General features: G+C 41.7%; 1 protein-coding gene across 1 annotated transcript in view; it reads left to right on the top strand.

The window, feature by feature from the left end:
* Nucleotides 1–15,069, top strand: part of TBL1X (transducin beta like 1 X-linked) — a 92,809-nt gene that overhangs the window by 48,885 nt on the left and 28,855 nt on the right. Inside the window, exons 3-4 of the mRNA XM_009489705.2 lie at nt 6,166–6,311; nt 9,196–9,445. Coding sequence (XP_009487980.2) covers nt 6,166–6,311; nt 9,196–9,445 — 396 coding nt within the window. The remainder of the gene's footprint in view (nt 1–6,165; nt 6,312–9,195; nt 9,446–15,069) is intronic.

Here is a 15,069-nt window from a genome sequence, read left to right as displayed (position 1 = left end):
CAGCCAGAAAACGTGAGATTGCCAGTGGATCCCATTATAGCAGTTGCAGGTTCGTTCTACCGAGCCAGAAGTTTTAATCATTTCTAAAACCTTGCTCATTTTTGTGTACTGTACATGCCAAATACTTTCGAAGAGAACAGCGTGTTACTTCAGAGATGAGGATTGGAAGAGCTAGTATTGGGAATTTCCAAAAAGACAACACAATATCAGAGAAATCAATGAAATACAAAGTGTTGATTATTTCCACCTGGAGTTGGTTAAATTGTTACAGAAAAAGAAGGGGTTGTTCAGATAGTTTATGCTGCCTCGTTATGTTTTTTTCTGTTTCTGTTGAGGTAGTAACATCACTAATTTAGTGATTTCTGGAAATTAAACCTAAGATCCCTGGCTTTGAAAACCTCAATCTGGACTGCTTGAGTTAAAGAAATACGAAAATTCATTAAAGGAAATGACAGAGTTCTATATGAAATCTCAGTTTTCCAGGACAGAGGGCATTAGTTATACAAAGATTTGTAGGAATGGGTTGTTACTTGTACTCAGTGTTGGGATAGAGGCTGTTCATCATAAAGATACCCGAGATGTGTGTGAAAGGCAATTTGATGTTCATAATTCTTTGTTCTTTGTTTCATTCTACAGTAACAAATGTTTCCGTGAAGAATCTTATAGTATGAATAATTAAACTGAATAATTTGCAAATAACTTAGACACATCTGGGTTTTTTTTAAATTATTTGAACAGCATACTAGTGTCGTGGTTTAGCCCCAGCCAGCAACTAAGCACCACGCAGCCGCTTGCTCACTCCCCCTACCCCAATGGGATGGGGGAGAGAATTGGAGGAGTAAGAGTGAGAAACACTCCTGGGTTGAGATAAGAACAGTTTAATAGTTGAAATAAAGTAAAATAGTAATGATGATGATAATAATAATAATTATATACAAAGCAAGTGATGCACAATGCAATTGCTCACCACCCGCCAACCGATACCCAGACAGTTCCCGAGCAGCGATCGCTGCTCCCCAGCCAACCCCCCCCCAGTTTCTATACCGAGCATGATGTCATATGGTATGGAATAGCCCTGTGGTCAGTTTGGATCAACTATTCTGGCTGTGCCCCCTCCCAGTTTCTTGTGCGCCTGGCAGAGCATGGGAAGCTGAAAAGTCCTTGACTGGCATAAGCAGTACTCAGCAACAACTAAAAACATCAGCGTGTTATCAGCATTCTTCTCCTACTAAATCCAAATCACAGCACTATGCCAGCTACTAGGAAGAAAATTAACTCTATCCCAGCCGAAACTAGGACAACTAGTTAGACTTACCAGAGAAAACTAAGTCCAGTCAGTTCACAAAGAGAAAACTCCCACAGTATTCAGCAGGTTGCTTAACTGTTGCTAGTCAGGACATCCCCGAGGTAACTCCTGAGTAACTGGCGAAGACTGAAACACTTAGACGTCCTTACTTCCACAGACCCCTCTTTGTCTTTCCCCTCACCTGTACAAACGCAGCAGTAGGTGCTGTAGCTGTTACAATTTAAGATTGCAATTTAAACAAGACTGCTTTTTACGGTGCTAAAGGGATCGGAAAATGAAAGGAGCACTTAGTGAACGTCAGTTAGCTGGATCTGTGATTGCCAGATGAGCTAGCGCGGGGAATACTCAGCAGCACCCCAGTTGTGTGCCTAAAAGGAAGACTCCTTCACTCCCAGAAGAGGTGAGACACATCTCTGGAGAAGACAAGGCTTTCCCCAGGCTGCGCGGCTGTCCAGTGCCCTTTCCTGTGCCTACGTTTGACAGGCATTTCTGCTGTGAGCCAGGCATATTACAAACAATTAAAGTTCTGTAGCCTGCAGATCAAACGAGCACACAGAGAACAGCATTCTGTTCATTAAATAAAATCTAGTTATATTATGATCAATGACAAATCTTGTTTTAAGGGCAGGACATTTTTAACTGAAAAAGGAGCAGCCGAGGGAAAAAAATCTTGATCATCTCCATTTTTGCAGTTACAGCAAAATCTATCAGTGAAATTTTGCAAAACACAGCCCTACATATGCATTTTTTGGCACTGCCTAGGGCAAGAATTCCCAAATGGCTGTGTATGTACCACTGAGAGTATATATAGACACCTCGGTGTGGGAAAAGATACAGCACAGAACCAGGACCTGTTATCACTGTCACTACAAAAAAGTGCGGGAATATCTCAGTGAGGAATTTCACTCAGTTTTCAAGCCAAAAACACTTGCATAACAATTTTTGAGTTGGGGGGCGGAGGGGTCATTTAAGTCGTTTTTTCCTGCATTCATTATATCCTCTATGCTTTTATGCTCTGTAAAATCTTTTAAGACCAACTATTCCACAGTTGATAGGTCACCTCCCTTTAAGGTGATCATACCAAGTTCTGCACTGTTCATTTGGGTATTTTTTTTTCATGTATGATAATGTATTTACTGTTTGTACATAGTTTGATGGTTTATGTTTTCCAATCCTTTCTGAGATAGAGAAAACCTGGAAGCCATTCTCTCAAGTGTTCTGAAAGGTGTCGTTTAGGGCACTGGTCATGTCATGGCACAAGTGACTGTCCGGTTCACTGGTACAAAAGCGGTTCCATGTGTGGCCATGCTCTCTCCCCTTCTGTCCTTTTTGTTCATGACTTCAACCTTAAAAGCTCACAGTCTCATTGCATGTGTCCTCGAAGGGTTTACTACATTAAGATTTCATTTATTGGTGCTATTTGAATAGGAGTTACTGTTTTATAGAGGGATTATTACAGTCACCGAAGTGACAGAATTTATGAGCAATAATGCATATGGACAGAGATTTGCAGCTTTCACTCACTTCACTGCTACTACAGCATTTTGAGTTTGGATCTATTGTAATTTCATGCCATCCCTACCACGTCCTTTCTTCAGATCCCCTCTTGCAGAGCACCTTCTCTCTCTGCTCTCGCTCCCCAACTGCCTTGCAAGCCTACAGAGAGTCGCTGGAGGGGGTGGAGGGTGCTCGTGTCTTGGCTTTGCGTTCCCCAGTGTGGTTTCATGAACTCCAGAAGGAGGGCCAAGTTAACATTTGTAACACAAGCTAACATTTAAAAAAACTTGCCTTTGTTTAATGGAAATCACCTTTGTGTGAGACTGAACTATGGAGCTGCAACACTGCTATATAATTCAGTGTACTCACACACAGAGCCCCAAAGAGAACTGATGACATCTGGTAACTATAAAAGCAAAGCTCAAGTGATTTTTCAGCGTTATCAGAAACCTGACGTGGGTAGAACTTCATTCAGGATTTGGTTAACTGTGTGTGTTACTTTTAAAACCAGTTTACTTTCATATGAGACTTACGTAAATGTAGTACAAGAAATCAGGAGGTATTTAGCTATCGGTTGGTGGTCTGGTTGAGTTGTTTCTGTCGTGTTTGTTTTTCTTTTAATTACAATTATATGGGAGGATTTTTCCAAGAGGGGTGAGGAACACAGTGTGCAACAGCACCCACTGAAGCAGTTTCACTCCGCTGATTTTCAGTATTTGGATCTTATCTTACAAGATTTTAGGAAAGTTTGTTACAACTGCTGGAGATGTGTGAGTGAGATTGCTCTTCGGTCACAAAGTAGCCAGGAGTTTTGTGTTTTGTCAACTAACAGGTGCTTTACTAATAGTTTCTTAGCATCGAGAGAAACAGTAAAATAACAAGATTCATTGCAATAATACAACAGGGTTTTGCCCTGAGAAGGTCCTTCTCTCACATCCGGCCAGGTGAGATGTGTTGCTCTTCAGGGATGTGGCAACTCAGTACTGGGCAAAGAGGTTAGCTGTGTGCCACAGTCCTCTGTCTGCTGGCAAAGATGGGGCTTGATAAACGCCAGCAGCCAACTAAAAAGTCTGCAAAATACCAAACGCAATGATGAGAGGTACAAAGTCGTAGTTAAAATTAAGCCTGCTGTAGATCCACAATAATGATTTTTCCGCTTTTTTACATTTTCTCTCCACATTTGTTGGTTGCCATTTTTATGCCATCCACCTTTTGATTGTTACAATTTTCTGAGCTGCTGACTCACAAACTAGCTGCTGGCTTTTTTAGCAGTCAGCTTCAGTGCTTCTAGACAACAGCTTAATTATCTCATTCTTCTCCTTTCTTAAGTAGATGTGCTGATTTATCCATCATGCATTTTAAAGTCCATTCCTTTTCAAAAAGGTGTGGTGGTGGTGGTGTTGATTAATTTAAATACACATAAATATAAATTAAGTGGGATCTGATTCTCTAATTCTAGTTAGTTGCATGACATGTAGTTATATATACATAGAGATTTCAGTGATCAAGCCCTAGATCTCTCAGACGTTTGCTGTGTATGCTCAGTGCTTGATTTTTCCCTCGTTGTGGTGCCGAGTAACGTGCTTAGGTGTCCTACAAAACTAGTAACAAGGGAAAAACACTGCCCTGCAGATCTTACAGTCTATTTTGGATGCCGCAGGAGGTCCAGCAGCTCATAAACTAGACCAGGACATAAAGAGCAATACAGGATAAGAATTGGACCAGGGATTAGACAAATGATACTGCAGTTTTTCAGGTGTTTTTTGCTGTGCTTTATTTTTATGCCTTGTAATCCTATGTGATTCTGCTCATAGGTGGACCTGCCACTTCCTAAAAAGATTCCAAAGCATCCCCCAAAACTGGGGGAGTGCCATGAAGGGAAGGTAGGGTCAGGGAAGGAGAGGATAGAGGCTGTGACCAGGAAGAGGAGTAAAACAGTGGCAAAATAAAATGTGTAGGGGGAGAGAATCACAGAGAAATACATACCTCGGTTTCCAATGTGGGAAGCATTCTGTTTCTCAGCTTGTTTTTGCTATCTACCTACGATCGTAATTGAGCTAGCTGCAGAAAGGATCTTGAAAACAATTTGAGTGAGAGAGAAAAAGCATTACTGTGGAGCAAGCCCAAAATCCCGTTCTCCAGCCCACACACAATTGGACATTGCAGTGATATGGGGGAAATCCCTTAACGGACAAAACTATAAATGAAACTACTGTTGACAAGGGGAAGAGGCACAGCTATATTTAACGGAAGTTTTTTCATTTGAGAGCTGCTTTCTTTTTCTTCTCTTTTTTTTTTTTTTTTTTTTTTCTTCTTTCTTGTCTGGTCGGTGGAGACTGCGAGGGCTCTTCCTGTTTGAGACAGTGCATGGGTGGTTTCCCCAAGGCTTTTAATGTTAGATTAATGCTCTGGAGACAGTGTGGTGATAAATGGGTTCCTACAGTTATATCTACATCCTGTTCCCCCTTCCCCCTCCCGCATCTGCCCCTACGTACAGTCGCTCTGCAGCGCTCGCCTCATACCCAGCAACAGTTTTCAGCAGCTTCAGCCAGCGTTTAAAGCACAGCTCTTCCTTTAAAATGCATCCAGCAAAATTCTTTAATTTTCAGTGCCATCACCTTCATTACCCCTTATTTCTAGGACAATGACAAAAATGAAACGGGGAAGAGAAAGACTTCTGGTTAAGGGACAGGCTGCCGCGCTGGCTTGTCGACTGCTGTTTGGCAGATCCCAATTAATTACTTTTGCTGTTACTGTTCACTTTCAGAAAATAGGTTTACGGGAGCAGCCTTTCTCTTGTTTCACGTTTTAATGGCGATGCTCCGCGCATCATATTGTGCTCGGCAATAAATGAGCAGAGGATTTGAAATCTCCTCCCTGGTACAAGGGAATGGCTCCCCTGTGTCAGCTGCATCTATAGCTTGGTTTTATACAACTTGCGTGCTGATAGGGATTTAAGTGTTTACCTTCAGAAAACACCCACACTGAGATGCAGCAAGGGGAATGAAGGTTTGAGGCACTTTTTGCAGCTGGACTTGCCCTTGTGGCGATTCCTATTTTTTTTTTTTTTTTAACATGTTTGGGTTTGTTTGCAGTTAGTACAGTTCTCTGGTTATTTTTCTCTGCGTGCATTTCCATTTCTATACGGCTTCCCCTATATGTGCAGGGGAGGGGGATGGGCGGCGGCAGGGTGGCCTGGATGGCTCTGGTGAACCTCCCTGGCTCCACGCAGCCAGGCCCCGTCCTTCTGCTTACACGGCAGCGTCTCTCAGATCTTGGAGCAGAATTATTTTTAGACCGCGAAGGTGTATCTGGCCGGTGCATTTAGATTTCATGTCATGGCTTCCTTTTCCTGCTCTCAGGTTTCTCCCACTCGGCCTTCACCTTCGGTATCGAGAGCCACATCAGCCAGTCCAACATCAACGGAACACTAGTGCCACCTGCCGCACTCATCTCCATCCTCCAGAAGGGGCTCCAGTATGTGGAGGCTGAGATCAGCATCAACGAAGTAAGTACCCCCGGCACCGCTCGCACCGCTGACCCGCACGCCGCGCCTTTGCCGAGCGACGCGTCCCAACAGCCCAGAGACGTCAGCCACCGCTCCGCAGTTTCCGGTGATCTGGTTTCATTTTGTTCCTCATGCTTTGCCCCTCCCCTGGCAGAGAGCTGAAACGCTCTGAGGTAGAAAAGCGTTTCAATTTTTAGCTGTGGCCTTGAGGCCGCCTTTGCGCTGCTTAAATGGATTCTGTGGTGTTTTCCACTACCCCAGTCAACAAATCCGGGGTGCACGCGTTCTCGCGGCAAACGAGAAAATGCATCTGGGTTTACGGTCTTGCGCTTTCAAGGTCATAGCAGAATTTGGCAGGAAAAGCCTGTAATGTAGGTTAAAACTTCACTCCGTGACACCTGCTACCCGGCAGCACTGCTTGCAAGCCATGAGAAGCCTGATCAAAAATCCACGGAGGTCACTGGAGAGATTCTCTCTGATTTCAGTGACTTTGGCTCAGATCATGTAAGACCAGGCATCATCCTCTCACGTACATGGCGAAATGGTTGTGTGTAAATTCTGACCTTGGCTGGGGCACTGGTTGCCTGTGGGGATTGTATGAGCAGCCACAAAGTGTCTCTGTTCTCCTTGAACTGCCAGGGAAAACAAAGAGGGGATGTGGGAAAAGCCAGTGTTTTTGCCCTGCCAACCTTAAAGGCGTGATGCCTTGAGAGGGAGTGAAGCATGACAGATAAGCAAGTACTGCATTACAAAATATTTACCATAGATACTCGTAATTGACAGAGATCTGTGATAAATATTAATACATAAAAAGCTATTGCTTTTGCCTCTATAGCTGAATGTAGCATGGGAACAGCATGGGTGAGAACAAAGGAATATAAAATAGAAAAAAGGTCGTGTTGTTTGCAATGTGTAGTTTGGAAACTCATTTGTTTTTATCACTAACATTCTGTGTGGTTTTCTTTTTATGACTCAATACCGTGTTGAAGAGTTGTGTATGTGTTTTTTTTTTTAACTGGGCCAATGACACTTGACATTCGTGCCAAGCTGCACTTTGATGCAGTTGTAATAACAAACCAGTGTTAGGAATCTGTCCCAATTTGCTGCTACTTAACATTTTGCCCTGTGCCTGAAATTGGAGCTACACAGTTAGAAACTTTCAGCCATGAACAGCACCTACCAGTTCAGGTCATACGACAGCTGTAGGGGTCTGCTCCTGTGCATCCAGCTTCAGAATTGGCCCCAGTTGAGACAATAATCTAAAAATATGCGTGTTGTCACCAATAAGATTTATGTTGCTCTCATCGTGGTTTGATTCTGTTGAAATACATACTGTTAAGTACATTACAGAAAAGCGAAGGCCATTCCTGCAATGTCTGAACGCCAACAAGGGCTATGTATATGCTTCTCTATGTGTTACTTCTCTATGTGTGTTACTTACGAGCAACGAGTAATCAGTAAGTCTGTAAATTAATGTGTATAAAATTTAAGTATTGTTTGTGATCTGTGAAAGGGCAGTCATGGAAATAGTCCAGTGAGCAGTTTTACAGTTAAAAATGTAAGATGCCAAAATCCATTGGCAAACGTTTTTTTCATTGTGTAGCAAGGATTTGAGCCAGGATTCAAATAAATGTCGGTAGAGACATTTACATGAAAAATGTTGAGGAGAAAGAGAGCTTATATTTTTCTTCCCTGATGACTCTTTCCTCCTTGTTCTTACCCATGAGGAAACAAATATGTATTATCTTAATATTGTAAGGGGTAATTCAAAGGCTAGTCCAACAGAAGCATACTAGTCAGCCAAACGGCTATTTTTCTTTATTAGTTATTGTTATCCATTGAAAATTATATTGTTTCCCAGCTCCTTCATCTATCCGTATCCTAATCTTATCTCCTGTTCCTCAAACACAAATCTTTCGCTGCTGGGTCTTGATTATTTCAAAGAATTAAAGGGGGTTTGCAGAAGATCAGTAAAGTGGCACTTTACAGACGCTACTAAAAGCCTTTTTCCTATATTTAAGATAATAGAAAAGTGAAAGTGAAGCAAAGCTAAGTAGATATAGCAGTTGTTGACCTGAGTGTGTATTAAGTCGTAAAAAACATCCTTTAAAGGTTAACTCAATCGGTTGTTAAACCTGAAGCCTAATTTACAGAAATCAAAATGAAAGCCATAACTATTCCGAATAAAACTAGCGGAATAAAGGAAAAATAATGGTAAAAGAGTCCTGTACAATCAGCTACAACTGGTGGTGCTGGGCTGATGAATGCTGTGTAAGAAACCACTGAATTTGTGCATACATCTTGTTTTGGCAGAGGTTCATTATTCATCAGCCGCTTCCATTCCTGTGCTCCTGCAAGTGCAGGAAGACAAACAATTCAACCAAAGTCTATTTGCCTTTGTCACGGCTTTAGCCATGACTCGTTTTTTCCAAATACAAAACAAAGAGAAACTTTATGTCATCAGTCAGCCTTTTTTTTTTTCCCACAGCATAGTTTTTTTGCATCTGTAAAAAGTTTATGTGCCTGAATTTTCTATAGAAGTCCAGCAGGTGAACAGATTTCTAAGTGAAACATGAGTACCATGGGATATGGTTTAGTCTAGTCTACCCTTGATTGGTTTAGGTGGGCTTGGTAGTGTAGGTTAATGGTTGGACTGGATGATCTTAAAGGTCTTTTCCAACCTAGACGATTCTATGATTCTATGATTCTACCACCATCATGGATCTGAGAGAGACGATCCTTAGTACTGTGGCACTGTTGGTTAAGGCAAAGTGCAGTATCTTCACACAACCTAGTTTTGTTTCTTTATATCATTACCTCTTTGCTGACCTCAATGGTGAAGATCCTAAACTTGCAGTTTCACTTCTGCTCGTTTTCCCTGCAGGATGGTACGGTATTTGACGGCAGGCCAATAGAATCACTGTCTCTGATAGACGCGGTGATGCCTGATGTTGTTCAGACCCGGCAGCAAGCATTCAGAGAGAAACTAGCTCAGCAACAAGCCAGTGCAGCGGCGGCAGCAGCAGCAACGGCAGCAACAGCGGGAGCAACGACGACTGCTGTTTCCCAGCAGAACACACCAAAGAACGGAGAAGCCACTGTGAATGGAGAGGAGAACGGGGCACATGCAATAAGTAAGCCAACCCATGCAGCTGCTTGCCACTACCGGGCAATTTGAGTTTCAATAATATTCTTGTACTTAGCTGGTATCTGCAAGGTGGTATAACTCAGGGGAATTGTTTCAGGAGGGCAGGGTATTTCTAGAAAGGCTGCTGAGTAAAAATCACGTTTCACATCACAGTGCTGTGTTTTACTGGTGTCCTCTCAGAATCCAAAAGCATCAGATATCTTCAGAATTGCAATTTGAAGACAGTATCAAGAAGAGGAGCTGGATGCTCTCTCCTTGGAGCAGGCTACCCAGACTTCATTAATATTGTCAGCTTTATAGGTGCTTTTAGAGACGTGATAAAAGCTGGGACAAGCTGTAGCCGCAGTTGGTCATTTTAGCCAGGCTAGGAGGGAGGTGGGTTGAGAGGCTGGGACCTACGAGCCATATCTGTGTAAATGAAGCATGGCCAGAGCATAGCCTTGAGCACTAACTATCCTATGATCATCCATAGCCGCGGCATGGTCCTTGGCACAGTTTGGCCTGTACCAACTATCCATTCTTGAACAGCATGGCCAAGCACAGGATAGGGAGTCGCATGTGCCAAGGACTGTTCCCAGCAGACAGCTTGGATGCAGCCAACCTGTCTTGAAGACACAGAGGAAAGAGTTCCTCACCTTTTTATCTAATAGCACATGCTTAGTCATACAGTCCACTGCAGATACCTAATTGAAGGTCCTACCTTCCCGAGATTTCCTTAGTCTGTGGGAACAGCCAGTTCTCAGGAGCTCTGAATTCCCCTTTGTTTATTGGTGATGGCAGGAGACTGCGCTCATGTCTTAGACATCTGAAGTTAGACACATAAAACAAGGAGTGGACATACCTGCTTGTGTAACTAGATCTTGGTGACTGTGCTAAGATTGTGGGGCAGGTATGATTAATGGTTCTGGTTTCTGTGTGTGAGCCATATTAGGGCACTGGCTAACTTCTGAAATGAGACGTTAATGCCTGATTGCCTTCCGAGGAAATTCTAGAGGAACGTGCATGGCAGGTTTTGTAGGAAGCCCCAACAGCTCTTTGGCTTAGACAAGTAACAGGTCAGGACTGTACTCATGCAACAGATTTTATTTGTTCTGCAGGGTAGATACCTTTATCAGTCTCCATCTTCTCTTTGATCTGAACAGATTCCTCTGTGGGTCAGTGAGAAAAATGCTCTCGAACCAGTTTTTTCTTCAGTGAATTCCAGTTAGATGGGATAGTTTCCCCCAATAAAACTGTAATGATTTAAATTACATTTTTCATTTGAGAAAGCAATTGTAAAACAGTTCTGAAAAATCTGAAAATACTAATCTGGTTTTAGACTATGGATTGCTTATGTTTTACTTCCAACTGACCCTTTGTTTTGAAATTGAACTTATTTCTCATGTGAAGGGGTACAAAACAGAAATGAAAGCACTTTTAAGTGTATCAAACACTGACGTTTTGTTTGTTGACACTTCCCTTCAGCTGATTTGTGAAAATTTTGGGGGAATGTCTTCCTGTCTCAGGACCAGAAACCCCAAATTTTTAAGGTAGAAAACTGGTTATCAGTTCATCATGAATACGGAACTGCTCAGACTTATTGCCTTCTGAAGAAACACATGTACTATTGTATTAATAAAAGGAAAGCCTTACAGATCAGTTCAGATGTATGAACACACTCTAAGCCTTGATTTCTCAGATCCACCATTTTATTATTGAAAAAACCAATAATTCTCACAGCAATTTTAAGAGAAGGATTTTCATGAACAGTTGCAGACCTTCCTTGGAGTGTTGAGGAGGAGAAGTCCTGCATGACTTAATATCATCCAACAGCTCTGTCTGGAGCAGGATGCAAGAAGATGACACTCTGTTGTAACAGTAAAATTTCACAGAGGTAGGATACATGTCACCAATGAGATACTCTACCAGACAGCAAACTTCAAAGTGTTACTGTGGTGAAGCAGCCTACCAGACAAGTTAACTGAGCAGTAGCAATGGGAAGACAGAAAGTCCTCAAGGACTAGCTGGCCAGCTGGCACATGTTGTTGGACGTTGCTGTTGTGCTAGTTGGTCATCCTGGGTGAAGAGGTGAGCTCAGCAATATAAGGAGAAGGAGGCTAGAGAGAAGCTGCTGAGAAATCCAGGCACAGCCGACTGTCTGATCTGTGTGCCTCCCTCGCCTTGGGAGGACTATAACCTTTCTGTCTGAGGCATTTGGAGGTTATCAGCAAGGTGGTGTAGCACAAATGCGGATAAGGATTATACATGGCAGATGCACGCAGAACTGCAAAACTGGCATTCTCACCCTTGAGCAGACCTGTTTAAATAAACTGCAAGAGATCTGCCTCCATAATTATCGGAAACCACTAGAAATAAAGACTAACATCTAGCTGGCAATTTACTGGATGGGTCTGATTAACACTCTTACAATTGTATTTCCCTCTCTTGTGGTAAAGTTAGAAAAATATAGTTAGGTTAATGAAATAACAAAGGGGCCATACCCTTCCTTTTCATTGCTTATGCAGGGCAAACTGTATATCCAGCCTTACCTTTTCCCTTATCACTGCGTTCAGAGAGTCAGTTTAGTCTAGGATAGAATAAGACGAAAGATCTGGCAAGAGCTTAGCTTAAGACAAAAGGTTTAGGGTAGGATTGGACAGAAGTTTAGGATAGGACATAAGATGGGTAAAGTGCAAGCTGGGAAACCTACTGGGTAGAAAAGACTGCTGATAAAAAAGGTGTGAGAAACTTCCCACACCTTCGTTTTCACTGTTGTTGGATTCCACAGGACTGGCATATACTGGATTTGGATCATGTGCTAGTCCTTAATCATAACCTGGAAGTCATCCATATATCAACCTGTCATAAAAAGGTGGGATGGGGGAAGCAGGTGAAAGAGATGTCTTTGGGAAGTTACCTACTTTGCTTTTATTCTGACATGGAGTTCTCCCTGACACTATAAGCCTTCCCAAAAAAAGTATTAATATATTTAATATAATATGATACATTTTTGTATGTGGTGTTATCAATATAATACGATAGGGTGATTTGATTTAAGAAAGGGAAGAGGCAGAAAAAGAATCTAACAGTAACAACAGTTTGAGGTGCAGATTCAAATACTAAATAAATAAAATTGCTTCCTTCTCTTGCTGCTTCCTGAGTAATGTTTTCAGTTTTGAGTCACTTTAAAAATTAGTAGAAAAAATAAAAATTGGCATGTAGAGATGGAGCCAAACTTTGGATTGTTTTCCAACTCAAATATTTTTCGTGTAATTTGTTTCATTATATTTGCAAGGATTGGCTTGGGTTTAAGAAAAATAACACTCTGGAAAAAAGACTGAGCCCAGTTCCTTTATTATAACTAGAGCCGTAAAGAACAACTTTGGTGAAAAGCCTGTCAAAGATTTAAGTAAAAAAACACATTTCCTGAGGAAAGACAGGGTTAGCACTGGTAAGATCTTGAAAATAGATCTTTTTTAATTTGGAGGAAATAGAGAGTTAATATTACTCACTGGTATGTTAGAATTGCATATTTTTAAAAAACTTAATAGTTTGGGGGAATGTGACTTTTAGTTTCCAGTTATTTGGGATTTTTAATACATTTAAGGAAAAAAAATTAGAAGAATATAGCGTAGGCTTAACCAAAGATCCTCTGGCCTTTAGAAAATGGTTTGCGTTAACATTTGGGCAGTCCTCCTCTATGTGACCTGCAGACTTAAGTTTTTCGCCTGTGAGGGTCTGTTGCACTTGGTAGAACTTCCCTCTCTTTCAGAGACCCCCTCAGAAGGCATTCTTTGTGCAAATGAGGTCTTAACCAAGAGCTTTCTGCTCTGAAAATACTTTAAAAAAAAAAGAAGCCTATTCTTGATGGTTACTGCATCTTACTTACCTATTTGTTCTTGTTCCTCATGCACACGTTGTAGCTGCATCCATAGGAAAGCCAAATTTTCAGACGAGACCAGGGCTCACAAGAGCTCATGCTGCGTAAGGGAACTCAGCACTCTTACAAGGGTGCCATCTTGTGCTCAGGGCTTCCTGCATTTTTTTGTTGTTATCATAGTCGTATCCATTTTATGTTGCTAGTGTCTATCTGAATCTGAGAAGAGCCTGAAGCAATTATCGCAGGAGCATGAACTGTCCTGTTTGTTCAATGGAGCATTTTAAGATTCGTGCTTAACAGTAACACTCTAAATGTGAATGTTCCTGACTACTGATGAAAATAGGAAGAAAACACATCTAATGTGAACATTTGCGAACTATTTCCCTCCCTCTTCTCCTGAACCACCAAAGCTGTAGTGTCAAAATCATTACTGGAAGACAATAGAAAATACTCCTGTGGGTATTTCATTGCTGCCAGAGGCCAATCAGTCTTGCGTGTACTAATGCAGGTATCAGCCAGTCAGGGTTTCTTTTTCACAGCATGTCTATTTGTGCGTTTTTTCACAGCAGTTAGTAACATTCCAAGTGTGTATCTAGGTTCCTCCATCTGGCCATGTACAAATGAAAAATATTTCTAAGTATCAGATGGCCTTGCTCTGATAGCACCTCGTAACACTGGGACCTTGGAACAATAATGCTTCCAGGCTGTCATTTGGCTTTATTCAAGAGTGAAAAGCAGCTCTGCCTTTAGAGCCAGCCAGGTAACAGTAGGATTGTATGTGGTAAGAGTAGCTTCTCATTTAAATTTTTCAAATTAAAACACTTGAAATACCTCACTTCTTGATTTACCCTGGCTTCCAACTCACACAGTGTACAGGATGCAGGTGAATGCATAGCCGTTACCATGCTGCTGTTTTTCACGTGAAAATATGCTTTAAACCTGGTGATTCTAGACTCATATATTCTGGTGGGTTTTAATAGTGCTTTGCTCTTCATTGCCCTGATTGCTCAGAATATCATATCAAAGTTCCCAGCTGCTAGTGTGAGGCTAAATCTCAAGTATCTTGAGAGTGTTACTTTTTAGTAGCTATACGTAGGGAATTATCAAGGACAATGCTTAACATAAGGCCTCAGCATAGGTGTAGATTTTACAAAGAGGCATTTGTAATATGTTTAGTTTTATGCAACAAGTCCATAGGTAATAAGTGTATTTAAAAGTATAGATATTTTGAATTAGAAATGTGAGCTCTGAACTACTGTTAGTTGTTTTCTAACTTTGATGCTCAGTGCTATGCAACTCACTGAATTACATGTGAATTCCATTCCATCTATGGCATAGATATGGCACGGACATAGTTAGCAGGGTACCTCAAATATGCAATGAGGAGTGCTGTTTGTGTGACTCAGCATAAATTAGGCAGAGCAAAATGGAGTATTTGAAAGCCTGGGTAAGGGTAGAAATCTGGAGATCTTCCTTCCAATGGCAGTTGTGCAACGTCACAGTCTGTTTTGCCAGTTGATGGGCAATAGCTCAGCAGAGCTTGAGTATCGGGACAGATGGCTGATTTTAAATGCCATAAACATGTGGCAATAAAGGAGCATAATTATTCCACTTGCGAACCTATGGATCTCCATATGGGATTAAAGAATGACTAACTAAAAGACTTAACCCAGAATGAGAACTTGGATTTTGATCAATCAGAGCAGATCAGCTGGCCAAGACATTGATTAGATAACACGAGGCTGCCTTTC

Source organism: Pelecanus crispus, chromosome 1, assembly GCF_030463565.1.
Source record: "Pelecanus crispus isolate bPelCri1 chromosome 1, bPelCri1.pri, whole genome shotgun sequence".
NCBI classification, from domain to species: domain Eukaryota; kingdom Metazoa; phylum Chordata; class Aves; order Pelecaniformes; family Pelecanidae; genus Pelecanus; species Pelecanus crispus.
The sequence above is the reverse complement of the archived record's forward strand: the minus strand, read 5'-3'. Positions and strand labels throughout refer to the sequence as shown.